The sequence below is a fragment of the Jatropha curcas genome, chromosome 1, assembly GCF_041381405.1.
Source record: "Jatropha curcas cultivar XTBG-Jc1 chromosome 1, XTBG_Jcur_1.0, whole genome shotgun sequence".
In the NCBI taxonomy this organism is placed as follows: domain Eukaryota; kingdom Viridiplantae; phylum Streptophyta; class Magnoliopsida; order Malpighiales; family Euphorbiaceae; genus Jatropha; species Jatropha curcas.
In genome coordinates this window covers 31,333,589-31,350,136 of record NC_143151.1, presented here as the reverse complement: position 1 = coordinate 31,350,136, position 16,548 = coordinate 31,333,589, and the positions used below count along the sequence as shown (strand labels likewise).

The 16,548-nt window shown below is 34.0% G+C and overlaps 3 protein-coding genes and 1 pseudogene across 3 annotated transcripts; 1 reads left to right on the top strand and 3 right to left on the bottom strand.

Annotated features, from left to right (window-relative positions):
- Positions 1-66: 66 nt before the first annotated feature.
- HTA9 (histone H2A protein 9) lies at positions 67-2,524 on the bottom strand. Its single transcript, XM_012217875.4, has 2 exons — positions 2,272-2,524; positions 67-517 (listed from the first exon to the last, which is right to left on the bottom strand). Exons 1-2 carry the CDS (start codon positions 2,377-2,379, stop codon positions 221-223), a joined length of 405 nt encoding a protein of 134 aa, XP_012073265.1. The 5' UTR covers positions 2,380-2,524; the 3' UTR covers positions 67-220.
- Positions 2,525-3,476: 952 nt separating this feature from the next.
- LOC105634918 (uncharacterized) lies at positions 3,477-7,988 on the bottom strand. Its single transcript, XM_012217874.4, has 7 exons — positions 7,523-7,988; positions 6,563-6,698; positions 6,227-6,308; positions 5,473-5,648; positions 4,663-4,800; positions 4,445-4,584; positions 3,477-3,881 (listed from the first exon to the last, which is right to left on the bottom strand). The coding sequence occupies exons 1-7, from the start codon at positions 7,638-7,640 to the stop codon at positions 3,619-3,621; spliced, it is 1,053 nt and encodes a 350-aa protein (XP_012073264.1). The 5' UTR covers positions 7,641-7,988; the 3' UTR covers positions 3,477-3,618.
- Positions 7,989-9,089: 1,101 nt separating this feature from the next.
- LOC110009528 (transcription termination factor MTERF15, mitochondrial-like) lies at positions 9,090-11,955 on the top strand (annotated as a pseudogene).
- A 379-nt stretch (positions 11,956-12,334) lies between these two features.
- Positions 12,335-13,111, bottom strand: LOC105634917 (stress-response A/B barrel domain-containing protein HS1). The gene is made up of 2 exons (XM_012217873.4): positions 12,912-13,111; positions 12,335-12,816 (listed from the first exon to the last, which is right to left on the bottom strand). Exons 1-2 carry the CDS (start codon positions 13,049-13,051, stop codon positions 12,627-12,629), a joined length of 330 nt encoding a protein of 109 aa, XP_012073263.1. The 5' UTR covers positions 13,052-13,111; the 3' UTR covers positions 12,335-12,626.
- Positions 13,112-16,548: the final 3,437 nt, after the last annotated feature.

The following is a 16,548-nucleotide window of genomic DNA, read 5'->3' as shown; positions in this document are numbered from 1 at the left end:
GCAAAAAGAGAGAGCTTTACCCCCGTTTCAAATTCCCTATTAGTGGATCCTCAACATCCACAAAAATTGGAAAAGAAAAGAAGGGCAATTAAACTCATAAACTAAAATGCTTTTCACACATTAATGTCCCACTTCGCTACTGAGTTGCTTATCACCACTTCACTTCTCATACATTTTTTCCAATACAGAGATAACAACAATGAAAGAAGCATGTATCAGACTACTCTTTGGAGGATTTATTGATGAGTGATTTGTGAATGTGCGGAATAACCCCACCACCAGCTATAGTTCCTTTGATGAGGGTATCAAGTTCTTCATCCCCACGTATAGCAAGCTGCAAATGCCTTGGTGTTATACGTTTCACCTTTAGGTCCTTGCTTGCATTCCCTGCCAACTCCAATACCTCAGCAGTCAGGTACTCCAATATAGCTGCTGTATAAACAGCAGCTGTTGCCCCGACCCTTCCATTTGCTGAAACCCTAGTCTTCAGTAGACGGTGAACCCTTCCCACAGGAAACTGCACCCAAAAAAAGGAAGAAAATCTTATTAGAAGCAGAAATAACATCAAATTAAAAGGAGTTTCAGCAAAGTTGTTTTAAGAGATATCATCAGAGAGAAAGCAATAATATTGATATTTAGTTAGTTCATGAGCAATTAATTTCCATAAAGCAACTCTTCGTGTGAACAGAAGATGTCAAATAATCTTCCTTGAACTTCAACCATGATATTATCCATGATTTTTTTTTTTTTTTTTTTTTTTTTTACTATTGTCCTTTGGGCCCTCCAGCAGCATTCTTTGTTCTTGCATTACAAGAATTTAGTGGAAAAACCAAGAATATTATTTCATTGTAGTATTTTACTGAACTTGTGAAGTCTCAATTGACGTCAGGTCACAACGTTCTGGATCAAAAATTCTTTTCATGCTTTGCCCTATTCACGATAATAGCTGCATTTTGCTCATTCACTCTTTTGCCAAAGACCAGCATAGTTCGCAACTGATTTACATTTTTTTCATAGACCATAAAAGTGCGGTTCATCAAGTTGTACGAAAGACCGGTCCATTTTGCAATAATCACATAAAAAATTTCATGATTTGAAGTTATAAAGTTTAATATAATTTGAAGGTAATACATGACAATGAGGAAGCTATTTTCCAGGAAAGCATATTCAAGGCACACTTGGTTTATCGCACTATACCTATATGCTAGGGCATAGTTCTTTTAATCACTCAAAACATTTCTTGCAATGTCGATGTTCCAAGCTTCCTCCCACTGGTGCAAATACAGTGCTACATACATTGCCAATTCCAAGCTCTATGAAAGCTTACAACCTTAAACTGAGTTCATAAATGAAATTCAAATCATATCACTATGGGCTTCTTGTTTAGTGCCTAGGAACTTTCTTAATCATCAATAGGATCACAAGAATGGGGCTGGGCTTTGTACACGAAAAAAAATTTAAATATTCTTCTAAGTCCCAGTGAATTATATCCATTGATATCATTCTCTTAATTTTAGGTATCCTGGATAAAAAACTCTCACTTACTCTGCAAATGGATGGTTAAGGAAGGACAACAGTTAAACACTTAAGAAAGTCCCTCTCGAACATATTCACATATGAAGGGTGAAAAGAAAAGGTGGTCAAAATCTTTTTAAAAAATTACCTTGATGAACCAGTCACTCTAATTTGTCTTAAATCAACAATCAAATATCAATCTTAAGTAAACAAGTTCTTGGTCCCAGTCAGTCCGTCAATCTAATAAGTCAATCAACACATAGAACAACATCACTATCTAATTCCTTAACTTTCTAAGGACCAAATGAAAATAAGAAAAGCAAACCTTTAGGCTAAGCATCTTAACATAAGCATAAACCAGGCCAAGGTAGACATTTAGCAGAAAACTACTTGTCAAATACAACTTATGCCAAAGATAATCAAGTACAAGGGAAATTATGAAAAGTTCTTCTCAGTATTGTTCAGATCAGACATGTAATATAAATATCTATAGATATATAAGATTCATCCTGGAAAATTCATTGCTGCTAGTTTTCACTTGGTAGAAAAGACGCAAACAAACAAAAAAATAAACACATGTCAAACACAATAAAAAAAAAAAAAAAAAAAAAAAACTAAAAGTTGCGTTTCTTCCCCATTAAAATTGCCTAATTCATACATTTAGCAGGCATACAAACATAAATCTTCACAAATAAACAAAAGAGAGACATATATAAACAGAGAGAGAGAGAGAGAGAGAGAGATGAGGAAGGAGACCTGGAGACCAGCGCGAGAGGAGCGAGAGACGGGCTTCTTCTTGTCCTTATCTTTGTTGTTAAGTGTAGATTTGCCTGTAATCAAGCCTTTGGCTCCTTTGCCCGACATTCTCCCGCCAAAAAGTTAGGGTTTGTTATGGAAAGGAAGCGAAATAGAAGAGAAATATCAGAAACAGCGCAGAGAAGAGAGAGGCAGAGGCAAAACGAAGAACAGCAAGGACCCGCAAGAGACTTTTGAGAAGGTAAACGCGATCTAGAGGGGAGGGAGTGTTTTTATATTATTTTTTTGACGAAATTACCCTCGTAGTTTGTTCGAAATTACGGTTCTTTCTAAATCTAAACCACGTGGACTTTAAATACTCATGGATAATGTATTGAAGTACATGTACGGCGAGGGCCTAACGCGGCCCACTTTCACACATATATATATTTAATAATTTATCAACTATTATACATATTTTTGAAATTAAGGTAAAAATAAAAAAAAAAAAAAGTCAACTCTAGAATATGTAAACTAAAACACACGTGCGAGACATTTTTTTTTTTAAAAAAAAAATCTGAGATGGTTGTGCAACAATAGATGGATGCTAAATTGAGAAGAGGTAAAACTAAACTTGCACGAAGAAAAGTTCTCCCACAAGAACGGCTACTTCTTAATATTAATATGGATTTAGTTATAAACAAAAAGGAACTGATTCAATTAGTTTGATTTACCTTATTTTGAATGCTAGGGTTTGAGGCTAATGCAGAGAAACGAGGGGAATTGAAATTTTCTTTACTACAACTGCGCATATGAAAACATGAAACGGTAAGTTTTGAGTATTGCCTTGAATTTTTCATCATCTCATAATATTGTCCAGCAAAATTGTTGAGTTGACACATATCAATTGTTGCAGTAACTGGATTTGAAGATTGCTGTTGAAATTTAGCTAAAAGGTTCTGGTTATATTGATAATTTTACTTCAAATCAAAATAGTTAATCAACTATTATCTCAATATTTAACTGCTGGTTATCAATGAATAACAGTTAACTACTATCACCAACCCACGAATCAGAGCTCATCAATGGCATTTGGGCTGGCAAAAACCATATCAGTTTGTAGCCAAAACTATTAGAAAACATCATTCTCAATAAGTTCTGCAGTATTCCCTATTAAAAGCGAAGATTTCAGAAACACGGACTCAAGAAGATATCGAGCAGAAAAGTAACTTCTAAATGATTTAAGTCAATTTTATTTCCACAGATGAACAACCCTCGAAAAGTCACACACGTGTGCCTACAAACTGAAACTCGAGCAAAGACCAAAACAAACAAGATGAAATCCCACTAAATAATCTAAATCCCTAGTCAAGCATCTGTTGCCTTGTCCTTCTCAGCAGTTTTCCCTTCTTTGCTTATATGAAAACCTTCGATCTTATGTGCAACATCATCAGTTGATACCTTTACTTTTCCAGTTAGGCCATTTTTCGAGAGTGAATCATCCTCGTCAAGATTAGCGGGACCTGTTTGCCATATTCTAATAGTTCCATCTTCAGATCCTGAAGCATAGGATTCCCCCCCAGGCGAGAATCGCACACAGTGAACAGGACCATGGTGACCCTTATTGCATCCTACAGAAAGAAAAATGAACGCGATATGATGATTAAAACCAACATCCCCCAAAGATCAGCAAAATCTAACTGCAAAAATATCTCTGAACTTCCGTAGAAGATACATCCATGTGCAGCTCATCTGCCTCAGTTTTACCTTGTATATCCCTTGTAAAAAGGGCTAGAAAAAAGAAACGGAAAGAAGGCTGGCCTTTAAGATAATAAATAGGGTTGGTTAAAGGCCAGCGCTTAAATAAAGCTCATTTACCATTCAGCCTAAAATGATCAACTTTTTTTTTATTTAACATATTGCCATAGCCTAGAGAATAATGCCTGTTTGAAGACAAGAACACCAAGAAGTTATTTATTTAGTGAATAACAGGTGTTTTGATGACAAAATTCAAGTCTTGGACCATAAAATGCCTGTATGCACTAGAAGCAGCAGCAACTAAAATGTCTTGCCCTACAGGGTTACAAAGATGCAAACATCTTGCTCAGGAGAAAGTAAGATTGCTGGTTGGCAAGCTTAGAATTTGGAACTTCATTATGTTATCTGAAAGACTAACCAGTTCAAAAATACATACCAATCTGCTCTCCTGTATTGAAATCAAATATATGGATCCACATATCTTCTCCACCAGCCACAAATTTATTTCCAAATTTCGGTTCCAATGAAGCTGATTCAGTGTTGCACGGCATATTGTAGCTCTTCACAAGCCCAAAGCTGACAAAGAACAAATGAGCAGTCAATGGCTAAAACATTAACAGGATAAAAAAAATGAAGAATCAAATAACAACTTACTGATTTGCATCCCAAAATTTGACTGTAGACCCGTCAGCTGTAGTAATGTAGCGACCGTCCTGACTCACTTCAGCACTAGTTACAGGTGACTTTGTCTCTAGTGTTTGAACAATTTTGCCACTTCTTATGTCCCATAACCTACAGAGTCAGCACTGATAAATTACAGGGACAAGATTTGCAACTGATTAACCCAAGTACAGATCAAAAAACCAATTCTCATTCATGTATGATCACAGCAAAAATGAAAGCCATAATGAAAACACCAAGAACATTAGAAACAACTCAAACAGAAATATGTAATCTTGCATACAGCTCCAACCATACCAAACAAATAACAAGCTGCTTCAGATAAGTGGAAGTAGTTTTACATATGACAAGTACTTATTAAGAAAATATGGCTTGCTGACAGCTGATTTGAAGTCTTTCGTATGGATAGTTAAAAATATAACTACTAGAACTCCATTTAAGAAACATGTATTTGTAAGCTCAAATAAGCCCTATTTTGTCTTCTAGGACCAGATGAAAAGCAATACAATCTTTTTTGTTCAAGTAATTTTACAAAAGATGGAAATGCGAAATTGGAATTTAATTGCTTTTAGCATAAAATTTTCACCTTTCAACTGAACTGGAAAAGCATATCTGAACTTTATGACAACATTTATGCTTGGTGATTGTTTAATATCCTAGAATTGACTAGTGACAGAACCTGGTTCGAACAAATCAAGAACATGGAACTACAACCCCATATGGAAAAGTGAAGAAGAATTTATGTGACAGTGGATCAAACAGTTATTTTATCATTGTTCATACCTCACACCACCAATATCAGTACAAGAACTTAATATGGTCTGGTCACTGTGAAGCCATGCAACAGTTCTAATTGAACCAGGCGAACTGCCAACTTCTCTTGGGGGTGCATCAAGATGATTCAAGTCAAATATACGAAGAAGTTTCTCCATTCCACCGGTGAGTAGAAGATGCGTATCCTGAACAAGAAAAGCTTAGAAATTATATGGATGCACTAAACAAAGGGAAAAAGCTCCGAAACATAATCATAATTTCACCTAGATATGAAAGGATATGAGGAGTTTCACAATCACAAATAGATGATCTAATTTTCAGTGAATCATCCACATGATTATATACATAACATAAATAGTGTAAAAGAATCAGGTCACATCAAATTGGAACCAACTAATTGTGTTTCACAAACCAAAAGTAAACATAGTGACCGAAAACACTTTGGAGGAGAAGAGAAACCCCAACGATCTAATAAAGGGAAAAAGTAAAAAAAAAAAAAAAAAAAAAAAAAAAAAGAAAAAAATAATCCAACTTCCTGAAAATTCAAGATGAAGAGGGTACAATGGACACCTTTAAAGACTACAGACCAAATGACACCCATGTATAAGAATACCCACATCAAATTTGGACAGTTTACGAGCCACAAAGAAGGTAAAGGGTAAAATGAAGGCCAAATCCAGAGCCAAAGCTCTAGAGTATTGAAGGCATTCAAATAAGTATGTGAAGGAGATAATTTTTGCAGTAGGAAATGATTCAATCCTACCTCTGAAAATGCACATGCCCGAACAATGTGCTTATGGTCAAAGGAGTGTAATTCATCCCCAGTCAATGCATCCCACAATTTCCTGAGAGTAATAAAGCAGCATAATTTATTAAACAACATCTATAAAATGACTGCTTTTCATGATTGACTGTGATATTTATTGTTGCACTAGTGATCACAAACATGACACAGAGAGAGAGAGAGAGAGAGAGAGAGAGAGAGAGGAAGTCTCAAAATATACGTGATATCAATACACATCATCTTTTTAAAGGCAATTCAGTAGCCATTATTAGTTATGAATTTTACAATATTACAGGCACAAGCTTTATTTCATACGCTGTAAAGTCTGCAGAGGCAGATGCTGCACGTAATGCATTAGTATCCAGGCAACAACTCCACACTGCACCTTTGTGTCCTTCAAAGGTCCCAATCCAATCTCCAGTCTCCCCATTTCTCAGCATTGGACTAGAATCTGAATTTCAAAGAACAATATTGTTTCATTAGCGTGGGACTTAGCAGTCCTCATATGACACATGGCCAGTATGTACCCAAAGATGCTACAAAAAAGCCTTCGTGCTGAGTAAAGCTGCCGAGCCTCAATTTTTGGTTAATGAAGTGACTAATCAACCATTGATAGGAAATCCAAACTAAATCCGTATTCACATCAAGTGATAACAAAATGATTAAAAAATCCTTTTGGTTTATCCTGCACTTAGAAGAGAACCGTAGTAAACAGGAGAGGTATAATAATTTCTTTTTTCCAATTATCTTTTCAAGAAAACCACAACTATATATATCATGTGTCTATAAACCCAATTTCAAGACAATGCCAATGAAGCCAAATTTATGCTTCGGACCTCAAAATAACTACTGAATACTCAAAAGAGAGGAAAACCTACACTTCAATTCACAGTGATGGGGTAACAAGAAATAGATAACAGAAGATCACTGAATGTCAAATTGTCAATCTACAATCCATTTCAAAGTTAAAATACAGACGTACAAACTAAGCCATCACTACACGAAATTAAAATGAAGATCATAATTAAAAAAACGAAGGCTACACTGGAACTATACCCTGATCACATGGATAAATGATTATTCCAATTAAAGACAATTCAAAATTCAAAATTATGTAATTGAATAAAACTATCCGGTTAACAACAGGTAAAAGCAAGAGAATATAGTCTTAGATAGTAGCACAATTACTTTTTAAAGAAAATCCTCTCCCACAAAAATGTGACCAAGTCCAAATTCAAATTGAACAATACAAAACCAATTAAAAAAAAATCACACCTTTGCTGGCACTGATGAGAAAAAACCCATCAGGAGTAATAGGACTGTAGAACAAATCCACAACAGGTCGCGAATGTCCGTGGCACACTAAAGGTACCGCCACCTTCTTCTTGTCCATGTCGCTCTCAATAAACAAAACTAATTCAAAGCCAGAAAAACCCTAATAGATCAAAACCTCAAAGACATCTCTCTCTATTCGCCTATTTTGAAAAACACTGATACAGAATTCAATTTACAATTCAACTTCACAGCAAAGTCTAATATCAAAATTAAACCAAAAAATGTTTTTTTTTTTTTTTTAATTTATGTATTTCGTGTAGAGAATGTTACTTGCTGAAACTATGATTCAACAGCTGAAGCTATGAAAATGTTATCTATGAAAACAAATAATCATTAGTAAATTAAAAGGAGAAAAAAAAAATAAAAAAGATACAGAGCCTGTTAAAGGGGCTAAACGCAGAGATGAAAAAACAGAGGAGACAGATTTTATAGTGTTGAATTTGGGATTATATTTTATTTTTACTTTTCCATGGTAGTGCTTCAACTTTTTAAATATAAAATTCAGCCCATGCGTTTTTTAAGAATTTCAATTTTGGTAGTCTAAAATATATTTGTTGTCCTGAAATAGCCTTGATAATTGATTACGAAAAATAAAAATAATAAATGATAAAGAAAAGAAATTATTGCAAGGACTTGATTATGAAAATATATGCCGAATCTTGTTTGAGAAACACTCGACAGAAATTATATTCAAAATGACATATTGTCGGTCCAAAAAATAATAGTATAAGTTAATTACTTGATGAGGTCATTTAATCTTAGGTTAACAAAAAAATTTAAATAAATAAATAAGCATGCTGAATTTCAGTGGTAATTGATTTACTGATTATAGATGAAATTAAATTAGGTTAAGATTAAAATATTAAAATTTATTTAATAAAATTAAATATTATGAGTGTTAGCAACAGTCAGTTATTTAATAAATATATAATCATATATTAAAGAAAGTAACGTTTTATATATTAATAATAATAATAAGTATTGAAATTATGGGAAAGAAAAAGGTGTAGTCCCATTGAATATTTATTATTATAAAGACAGCTAATACGTGATACATGAGCTGCTTTCCTCAGCAGGCATGGAAGGTTCAAAGAATCCAGGCCTATTTTCTCTGAGATAGCTAATTCAGAAGGCTGAGCTAGAATGATCAGAATTATGGAAATAAGTGTAGATAATACTCACTAATATTATTAAAATATTTAATTAATTTGTACTCACCATTACCTTGTAAAATACAAATTAAACTTGAAAGTTTAATTAGACACTGCCGATGCTTCCATTTGACCTTTGGCCTGAAAATTCTTTGTCGTTTACCTGTTAAGAGTGTCGTATGCTTTAGATGTTTGTCAAAGCCATGCCGTTCTTCAATCGGCAGCCAAGATTTTTATAAATCGGGTTATTAGGGGAGAAGCAGTTTTGGGCTGGAGTTGGGCCTGTTATTAAGATGGGCTACGCTGGCCTCCACCGGCTAAAATTAAAAGCAGAATATAAGTAAATGATTTCTTTTCTTCAGTCTCCTTCCCTCTCGCTCGCTCTCTGTTGCGTGCTGCAACTGCAAACCATTAAAATGCAAAGTATTACAAATTTGTCTTCAGCTGTAGGAATGGAGGCAAAGCAGGCAACCATTATGGCTCGTTAGATGTCAAATTTTCATCAATTTTCGGATTGCTAATGGTTTCTGTGTAAAATTGCGTTTTCAATCTTATAGCTCGCTGATTTAGAAGGGTGATAAAGCAAAACGTCCAATGCCAGTCCAATCCCAGCACTTTTCCTTCTAAACTCAGTGAGTTGGCCTTTCACATGATTTTCCGTTTCTTCAGTAGACGATTGGCGTTAAATGATAGGAGTCATGCTCTGTTAGACTCAAACATTACCCTGTTGGTTATTATTCATTTAGAGCATTGCTCACAATCAGGTATTTCTCATCTAAATCTAATCGACACTCTTTTACAGTGTCATACCTCATCAACTCATTTGGATTACCCTTACAATCTGCTAAACTTGTTTCAGAGCAAGTAAAATTTGAAAATCCTGAAAGACCAGACTCTGTCCTTGATCTTCTCAAAGACTGTGGACTTACCAAATATCAGATCTCCCAAGTTGTTAGGGGACAGCCCAAGTTGATTTTATTGAATCCCGAGAAGACAATATTGCCAAAGATTCAATTTTTACTTTCTATTGGGGTTTGTCTCTCAGACCTTCCGGTGATGATATCTAAGAAACCATTTTTGTTGACTTGCAGCTTGAACAATGTTTTGATCCCATGTTATCATCTTCTCAAAAGTATGTTTCTTTCTGATGAGAAAGTGGTTAATATATTTAAACGCATATCTGCAATTAAATGTGCTATATGAAGGTAAACTTGCCTGTTAATGTATCAGTCTTAAGAGAGCTGGGAATGCCTCAATAGACCATCTCTATGTTGGCAACTAGTTACCCCGACGTCCTATGCCAAAATGTCGACAAGTTCAGCGAAGATGTTAAAAAAGTTACATGTATGGGATTTCATCCTCTGAATCTTACATTTGCCAGTGCTCTTCGAGTTTTTCTTTATCTAAATCGGAAAACATGGAAATGCAAAACTGATGCTTATAATAGGCTGGGTTTGTCGAAAGAAGAAATATTTTCTGCTTTTAGAAAGTTCCTTTGTTTATGACTTTGTCAGAGAAGACAATTATGAAGAAAATGGATTTTATTGTGAACAAAATGGGTTGGCAGCCTGCAATTGTTGCAAAAGATCCAATTATTGTGTGTTTTAGTTTGGAGAAGAGAATTGTTCCAAGGTGTTCAGTTGTAAGAGTTTTGATTCTAAAGGGTTTGATCAAAGGAGAAGTTGGTTCAGTTTCTATTCTTCTAATCTCTGAAAAAAGATTCTTGGACAAGTTTGTAATCAAGTACAAGAACAAGCACCTGAATTGTCAGATGTTTTTCACAGGAAAATTGATCTTTCTGAACTAGGTTTTGGATTTGATGAAGAATTTGGAGATTCAGCAATAAAGCATACAACAGGTCATTGCAAATCGGATGCAACATTAATACATTAAGGCTATGTTTGGTTGGCTGTAATGGACCATATAATGGAATGAGAAGTACATGATGGGTAAGATTACAATGTTTGATGGGCTTTTTCTTATATTCCAATGTAATTAATGTAATGTCCGTTACATCCAAACACTTATGTACAATTCATTTCATTCTTAGATCCTGTTGTCCTCTTCAAAGCTGACCCATTATCATTTCCCTGTTTTGTGCACTCTCTCTATTCCACCTCGCCTTTGCTCACCCATTGTGCTGTTGCTCACCACTGCAACTGCTGTCACCAACGCCTTCTCTGACAGCAGCCACTGATCTGTGCCCTGTGCCCTGTGCCCTGTGCCCTGTGCCCTGTGCCTCTTCATCTTCAGGTTTAACTTTTTTCCCCTCAAGTTCTTCTCAGTTAGGAGTTGTGGATATTGCTTAGATTTTGTTTCTTTTACTTTCGTAATGTTTGTGCTGTATGTTTGAGGCTATATATTAAAATCTGAATGAAAAAGGCAGGGACTTGTATCTGTTGTATCTATAGGAAAAAATTTGTAATAACTTATTATGATTGGCTTGTTGGGTCTTGTGATGGATTACTATATCTGAAATTCATCTACAAGGATTTTTAATAGAATGCCTGATTTAGGTTTTGGAAAGAAGTCAGGGAGCCATATTGTTTTGGATTTGGTTATGATAGTAAAATTGATTATTGCAAGGTGGCAGCTGTTTTCTGGTTTCAAAATAGTGGTGCTAATGTAGCTACTGGTTATGATACAAGAGTTAAAAGTCTGTAGTCGATGATGGAACAAATGTTGGAGGAGTATTATTGAGGATTTTTGATATGGTATTGCTTGTGATGTCTCAGGAACTACGTAAATAGGAGTCTTATTGCACCTTGTTTCTAAACTTTATTGTTTAATCTTTTTTTTCATATATTTTTTTAAAATATCTCTCTGTTGCAGTTATGGCATAAGGAATAGCGGAGTTGAATTCACAATTGTTGTTTGCTAATTGCTAGCAGAGTTGTTTGCTGTCGATACTGTTTACTTTTGTTTCTTCCTCTGCTTAGAATATTCTCACTTTGAAGGAAAATTGACGATCTGTGTTGGATAATACCAAATTACCAATGGAGTGAGTGAAGTTTCATGTGAGTTTTATGAAAGTCATTAGTGTACAACTTTACAACCCCCCACCCCTCTCCCCCAGCATTATTGTATTGGACATAGATCTAAACTTCTGATACACTGGATTTTGATGTCATCTTGTTTGAATGTTGAAATTTAAAGCTTGGGTGTGCTATTTTCAATCTTGCAAGCAAATACTTTCTGAAATGTAAAGAATTTGTTGATAAATCACTGTATTAACTGTTTGCTTTAGTCTAATTCCGAGTTCTCTACCTCAGTTTGCATAAGCATTAAGCAGCCTATTCTTTCAGTTCATTTGGAGAAGGATGTCTTTTGAAATTTCAGTTTTTAAGCATTAAGCTGATTCTGTCCCACACGGAAGCTGAGTTTGCTGTAAGACCTTTATAACTTTCATTAGAGATACTCTCGTTTTGAAAAAAAAAAAAAAAAAACTACTTTCCATTGATTTGGTCCACAAAAAGGACCATAGAATAGGTTTAGGCAAGTCGTTGTCATGTCTGTAGAGTACGGGTGGTGGAGCCTTTGCAGATAGATTAGGCAATGAAACCGGCAAAACGGTGACGGCACAAAAAAACTTATTCCATAGTTTTAAGAACTCAAGCACTTCAAGAATGTTTGATTGCAATCCATCCATAACTTTCAAATACATCATCTAGTTGAGACAGATTAAAATGAAAAAAAAAAAAAAAGAAGTTGCATATTACTCCAACAATCCCAACTAACAGAAAGAGCCATGAACATGCAACAAAAAAACTGCAGGGAGTTCTTATTTCATAAAATAAACTGGGATACATTCCTTCGCCACAAACTTCCGTTCAAAAAAAAAAAAAAAGCCATTAGCAAGATGAAAGTCCATTGATACCAATAAGGTTCACAGTTTAGAGGCGAACAATGGTGGGCTTGTAGTCGATCAGAACAAATTTCTCCAAAGCAGGCAAGAAGATATTGGCAAATGCAACATGAGCAGGATGAGCTATATACTCTGCAACACCTTCTGTACTCTCGAAGGTTGATTCAAATAAATGAGTGAAACCCTGGTCCATGTTCGCAAGGCCCAATTCTGTTCCCCTATTATATCATACATTAAAATGGCAGGATGTGTTAAATATTAAGCAAATCCAGAGATCCATTAATAGAAACAAAGGGAATAATCTCATACGTACCAGTGCAACTCTTTCATAGGTGGGATTAGATTGACGAGATTTGCATACCCTTTAATCAGTTTCTCAGTTTCTTCTTGCGAAATTTCTTGTTTGAACTTGGCTACCAATACGTGCTTCACCACTCCCTTTGCTTCCTCCATTGTCCCTCTCTTTTTCTCTTGGTTTGACTACTGAGTTCTCTAATCTGCTGAACTCTTTGATGTTTGTCCCGCCTCAGCTATTGCTTATATAGACGTCGGGTATGTGAATTATTGACGGGAAAGATTTAGCACACCTGGTTTGTGGCTCCATCTATTTTTTTGAATGAAAATTAATTTTCTTTATTGCCACAAGAGTGTTATGACTATCTTTTCATTTAAAAAAAAAAAAAGGGTTTTATGAAAATTTCTTTACATATTAATTTGGTGTATACGTGGAGCCACACGTAGGGTGTAATAAATTTTATCTTAAAATTATCTAATATGTAAGACAAACATGTGGTTAATACTAATTAAAAAGAACAAAATTATCACATTCACAACACAAGTATAAAATTAATTATAGATAAAATTAATTTTTACTTTCATATGTTTAAATGGAATTAATCAAAATGAAAATAGAAGGAATGCAAAAAGGATAAAGTTAAAATGGGATCTCCAAAATCAAAAACCAATTAGCATAGAAGATCAATGACAGAAAATCAATAGTTTTTTATTGAACTAATGATGGGATGATCGATAAGATCATCAATAATTTCCTTATTGATCATCAATAAATTGGTATTCAATATTACAAAGAGTGCCTTTTATCTCTATTTATTTTTAGATAGAAAAAAAAAATTTTCTTGCAGAATAATTATGGGTTAGAAAGAGGTCACGCCAATATACAATATAGAAAGACCGTATCTTGAAATAAAGGGCTGGGCATTGAAGGTGAAGGGAAGGAATGGACTTCAAACCTTGACAAAATTAACACTCTAACCAATGGAAGCTTTTGATTAATTTCAGAAGTTTTTTTTTTATATCTATGGAAAGATTTTCTGTGACGGAAAATGAAGATACTTTTCCAATCGGACGGAAAATCTTCCGTTTCAGCATCTCTATCCCTGTTGTTTTGTTTGAAGCGCGTGGCTAAAATTGTAATTCAAAAACAACCTCCAAAATTGGGCCACCTTTAAACTGAAATAATAGGCCCAAATATCTCATCAAAAGGCTAATTCGATCCAGCTTCAAGTGGGTAATAATAGAATTTGAGCCAGTCTATACGTGACGATATGTTGTGTTCAACCTATTTTAAAATAGTGGGTTTCAACATGGTATTCTAAGTTCTATGATTGACTTGGATTGGAAGGCAAGCAAACAAGACAACCTATATGTTAATACCGATAACTCATTTTCATAACAACTTCAAATCTGGAATAAACTTCAAGTTCATGTTAAAATTATTTGTGTCAAATAACTTGTTTTCATATTTAACAAATGTATCATTCATCATAGACGCATAAATACGACTTTTTGAAATATAAAATTTCAAAAAATATAATCATATACCTCCTAGTAATCAATAGTTAAAAATAACTGTATAGATTTTTCATAACTCTATTTTCTTGACAAAAAAAACGCATTCCACCGAAACTACATAAAGTCATTTTTGCTTTTCATTACCATCATCCACATAAATTCGGATAAAACCTTTTGGTACTCTAGTTCTTTCCCTACTCTTTAACTTGAGTAATTTTGATGCTAGTGACTCAAGTTTCCTTTGAATCTTGTTCATCCTTTGAACAAGATTACTGTTCTTGAAATGCATATATGAAGCTAAGAAGAACGATCGATATTGAGTAATTATAGAGTAAAGGACTTTGTTTAGTGTGTGTGTATATAAACTGTTTGGATATAGCTAGCTGTTTAATCCATTCTCAGATTGGAAAGAGTTTTCAATTACCGTAGGGATTAGAGATATGAATTGGTTAATCTCAGTTTTTATTTACTTTTTTAATATTCAGCATTTTATTTTTTATTTAATCATATATTAACCTACCACACCTCATATAATAGGGTAAAAAACAAAATCATAATCACATGGTAAAATAATAATTTTTTTTTTTTTTTTGAGAAATGGTAAAATAATAATTATACGTCATGGCATGGTAAAAAATGAAATTTTGTTTTCCATCAAGAGCTTTGTTGGGCCTAACACAACACCTATGGGCTCGCTCCATGTTAACAGTTAACACTTAAGTTCTAATTTACTGGACTTTGAAATAGGTCCACTAGTCCATTTTGTCCACAGGGAACCGAGAATATACATCCTCTAATTTCTTTTTTCTTTTTATATTTTAACAAAATATTCTTAAATTGGAGCTCGGTCAAAACAGACTGTAGACATTAAGATTAAGAGATTTGCAAGCGAAGAAAAATCTTTCTTTGTAATTTGACTTAAGGAGTTGTATTTCCTAATTAATCAAGCTAACTCTTAAGCTTATGAAAACGTTGAAATGACAAAAATTCATTTCCATTGCAATTTTCAACTGTAAAGCGTCAAAAACGAGTTTGCAATGGACAAGACTAACTCTGCAAGCTCAGATTTTTGGAAAGAGGAAAGGGAGATTGTATCACTCTTTCCAATCCATCTATCAAGTTTTGTCCATTTAGGAAATTAGAATACTAGTGGACCAACCATTTTTCCAATCAAAAACTTTTTAAATGCAATAATAGACAAAATGTTCATAATTTACCCTATCTCCAGAAAAACTAGTGGCCCTAATTAATTTTGACATTTCAATTTCATTGATGGTGAAACCCTAATTTTTTTTTTTTTTTTTTTGGGAAAGAGGTAATTATTATTTAGTTATGGGTCTCCCTTCAAACTGAAAAATTGGAATAATTAAGTTTAGCTAGTAAGCAAATCTTTGTCCAGACAAGCAATTATAGAGGTTAAAATGCCTAACCTCTAATGAAAAAATTGCCAATTATGCTATTGCCATTCATGAATCAGACCTTTCTGTTGGTGACGGTTACCTAATTATGGGGACACCCAATTCTTGCTCTTGGATTTCCTTTTTTCTTTTTGAACTTTCATATGTAATTGCACTTTTCCACCGCAACATAAAACCCTAATTTAGTAATCCTTCTAACAAGTGGGAAAGAAGGCTTAGACACACACGTGGTTTTGAAAATTTTGCACCAAAGAAAATGGTTGGAAAAGTGAAAGCCAATTATTTTGCTATGAATTTTCTTAATATTAGACTTTTCTTTCTATCTTCAATCTTCCAACTTTCAAGTGGAAATCTAAATTTGTATAACCAATGATAGATTAGACGCTGCCTTTTCCTAGGTATGATTGCGTCTGGGATTCCCTTTTTATAGACTCAAAATTCAGAGTAATCATACAAGTCCAATGAATATAAATAACTCCTCATCATACTATTTCTTTTTTTGTGAACATTAATGAGAAAATTTATATTTGAATTTTCTCAATTTTAGAATAAAACAATCACTAATCTGATTTTTAAAATAGAAGGTTGTACTATATGCACGTCAAATGAAATCAAATCACTAATTTAATTTTTAAAATGGAAGGTTGTACTGTATGCACGTTAAATGAAATCAAATTTGAGTTTTGTTGTATACAAGAATATATCTCCTCCTAGTCTTTT

Excerpts from the sequence above, each read along its gene's own strand:
- LOC105634918 (XM_012217874.4), bottom strand. The coding sequence starts at position 7,640 with ATGGACAAGAAGAAGGTGGCGGTACCTTTAGTGTGCCACGGACATTCG. Across the intron at positions 6,309-6,562 it reads GCCTCTGCAGACTTTACAGC|GAAATTGTGGGATGCATTGA; the intron begins GTATGAAATAAA and ends TATTACTCTCAG. Across the intron at positions 4,585-4,662 it reads AAATTTTGGGATGCAAATCA|CTTTGGGCTTGTGAAGAGCT; the intron begins GTAAGTTGTTAT and ends GTTCTTTGTCAG.
- HTA9 (XM_012217875.4), bottom strand. The coding sequence starts at position 2,379 with ATGTCGGGCAAAGGAGCCAAAGGCTTGATTACAGGCAAATCTACACTT. Across the intron at positions 518-2,271 it reads CCTCTCGCGCTGGTCTCCAG|TTTCCTGTGGGAAGGGTTCA; the intron begins GTCTCCTTCCTC and ends TTTTGGGTGCAG.
- LOC105634917 (XM_012217873.4), bottom strand. The coding sequence starts at position 13,051 with ATGGAGGAAGCAAAGGGAGTGGTGAAGCACGTATTGGTAGCCAAGTTC. Across the intron at positions 12,817-12,911 it reads CCTATGAAAGAGTTGCACTG|GGGAACAGAATTGGGCCTTG; the intron begins GTACGTATGAGA and ends ATGATATAATAG.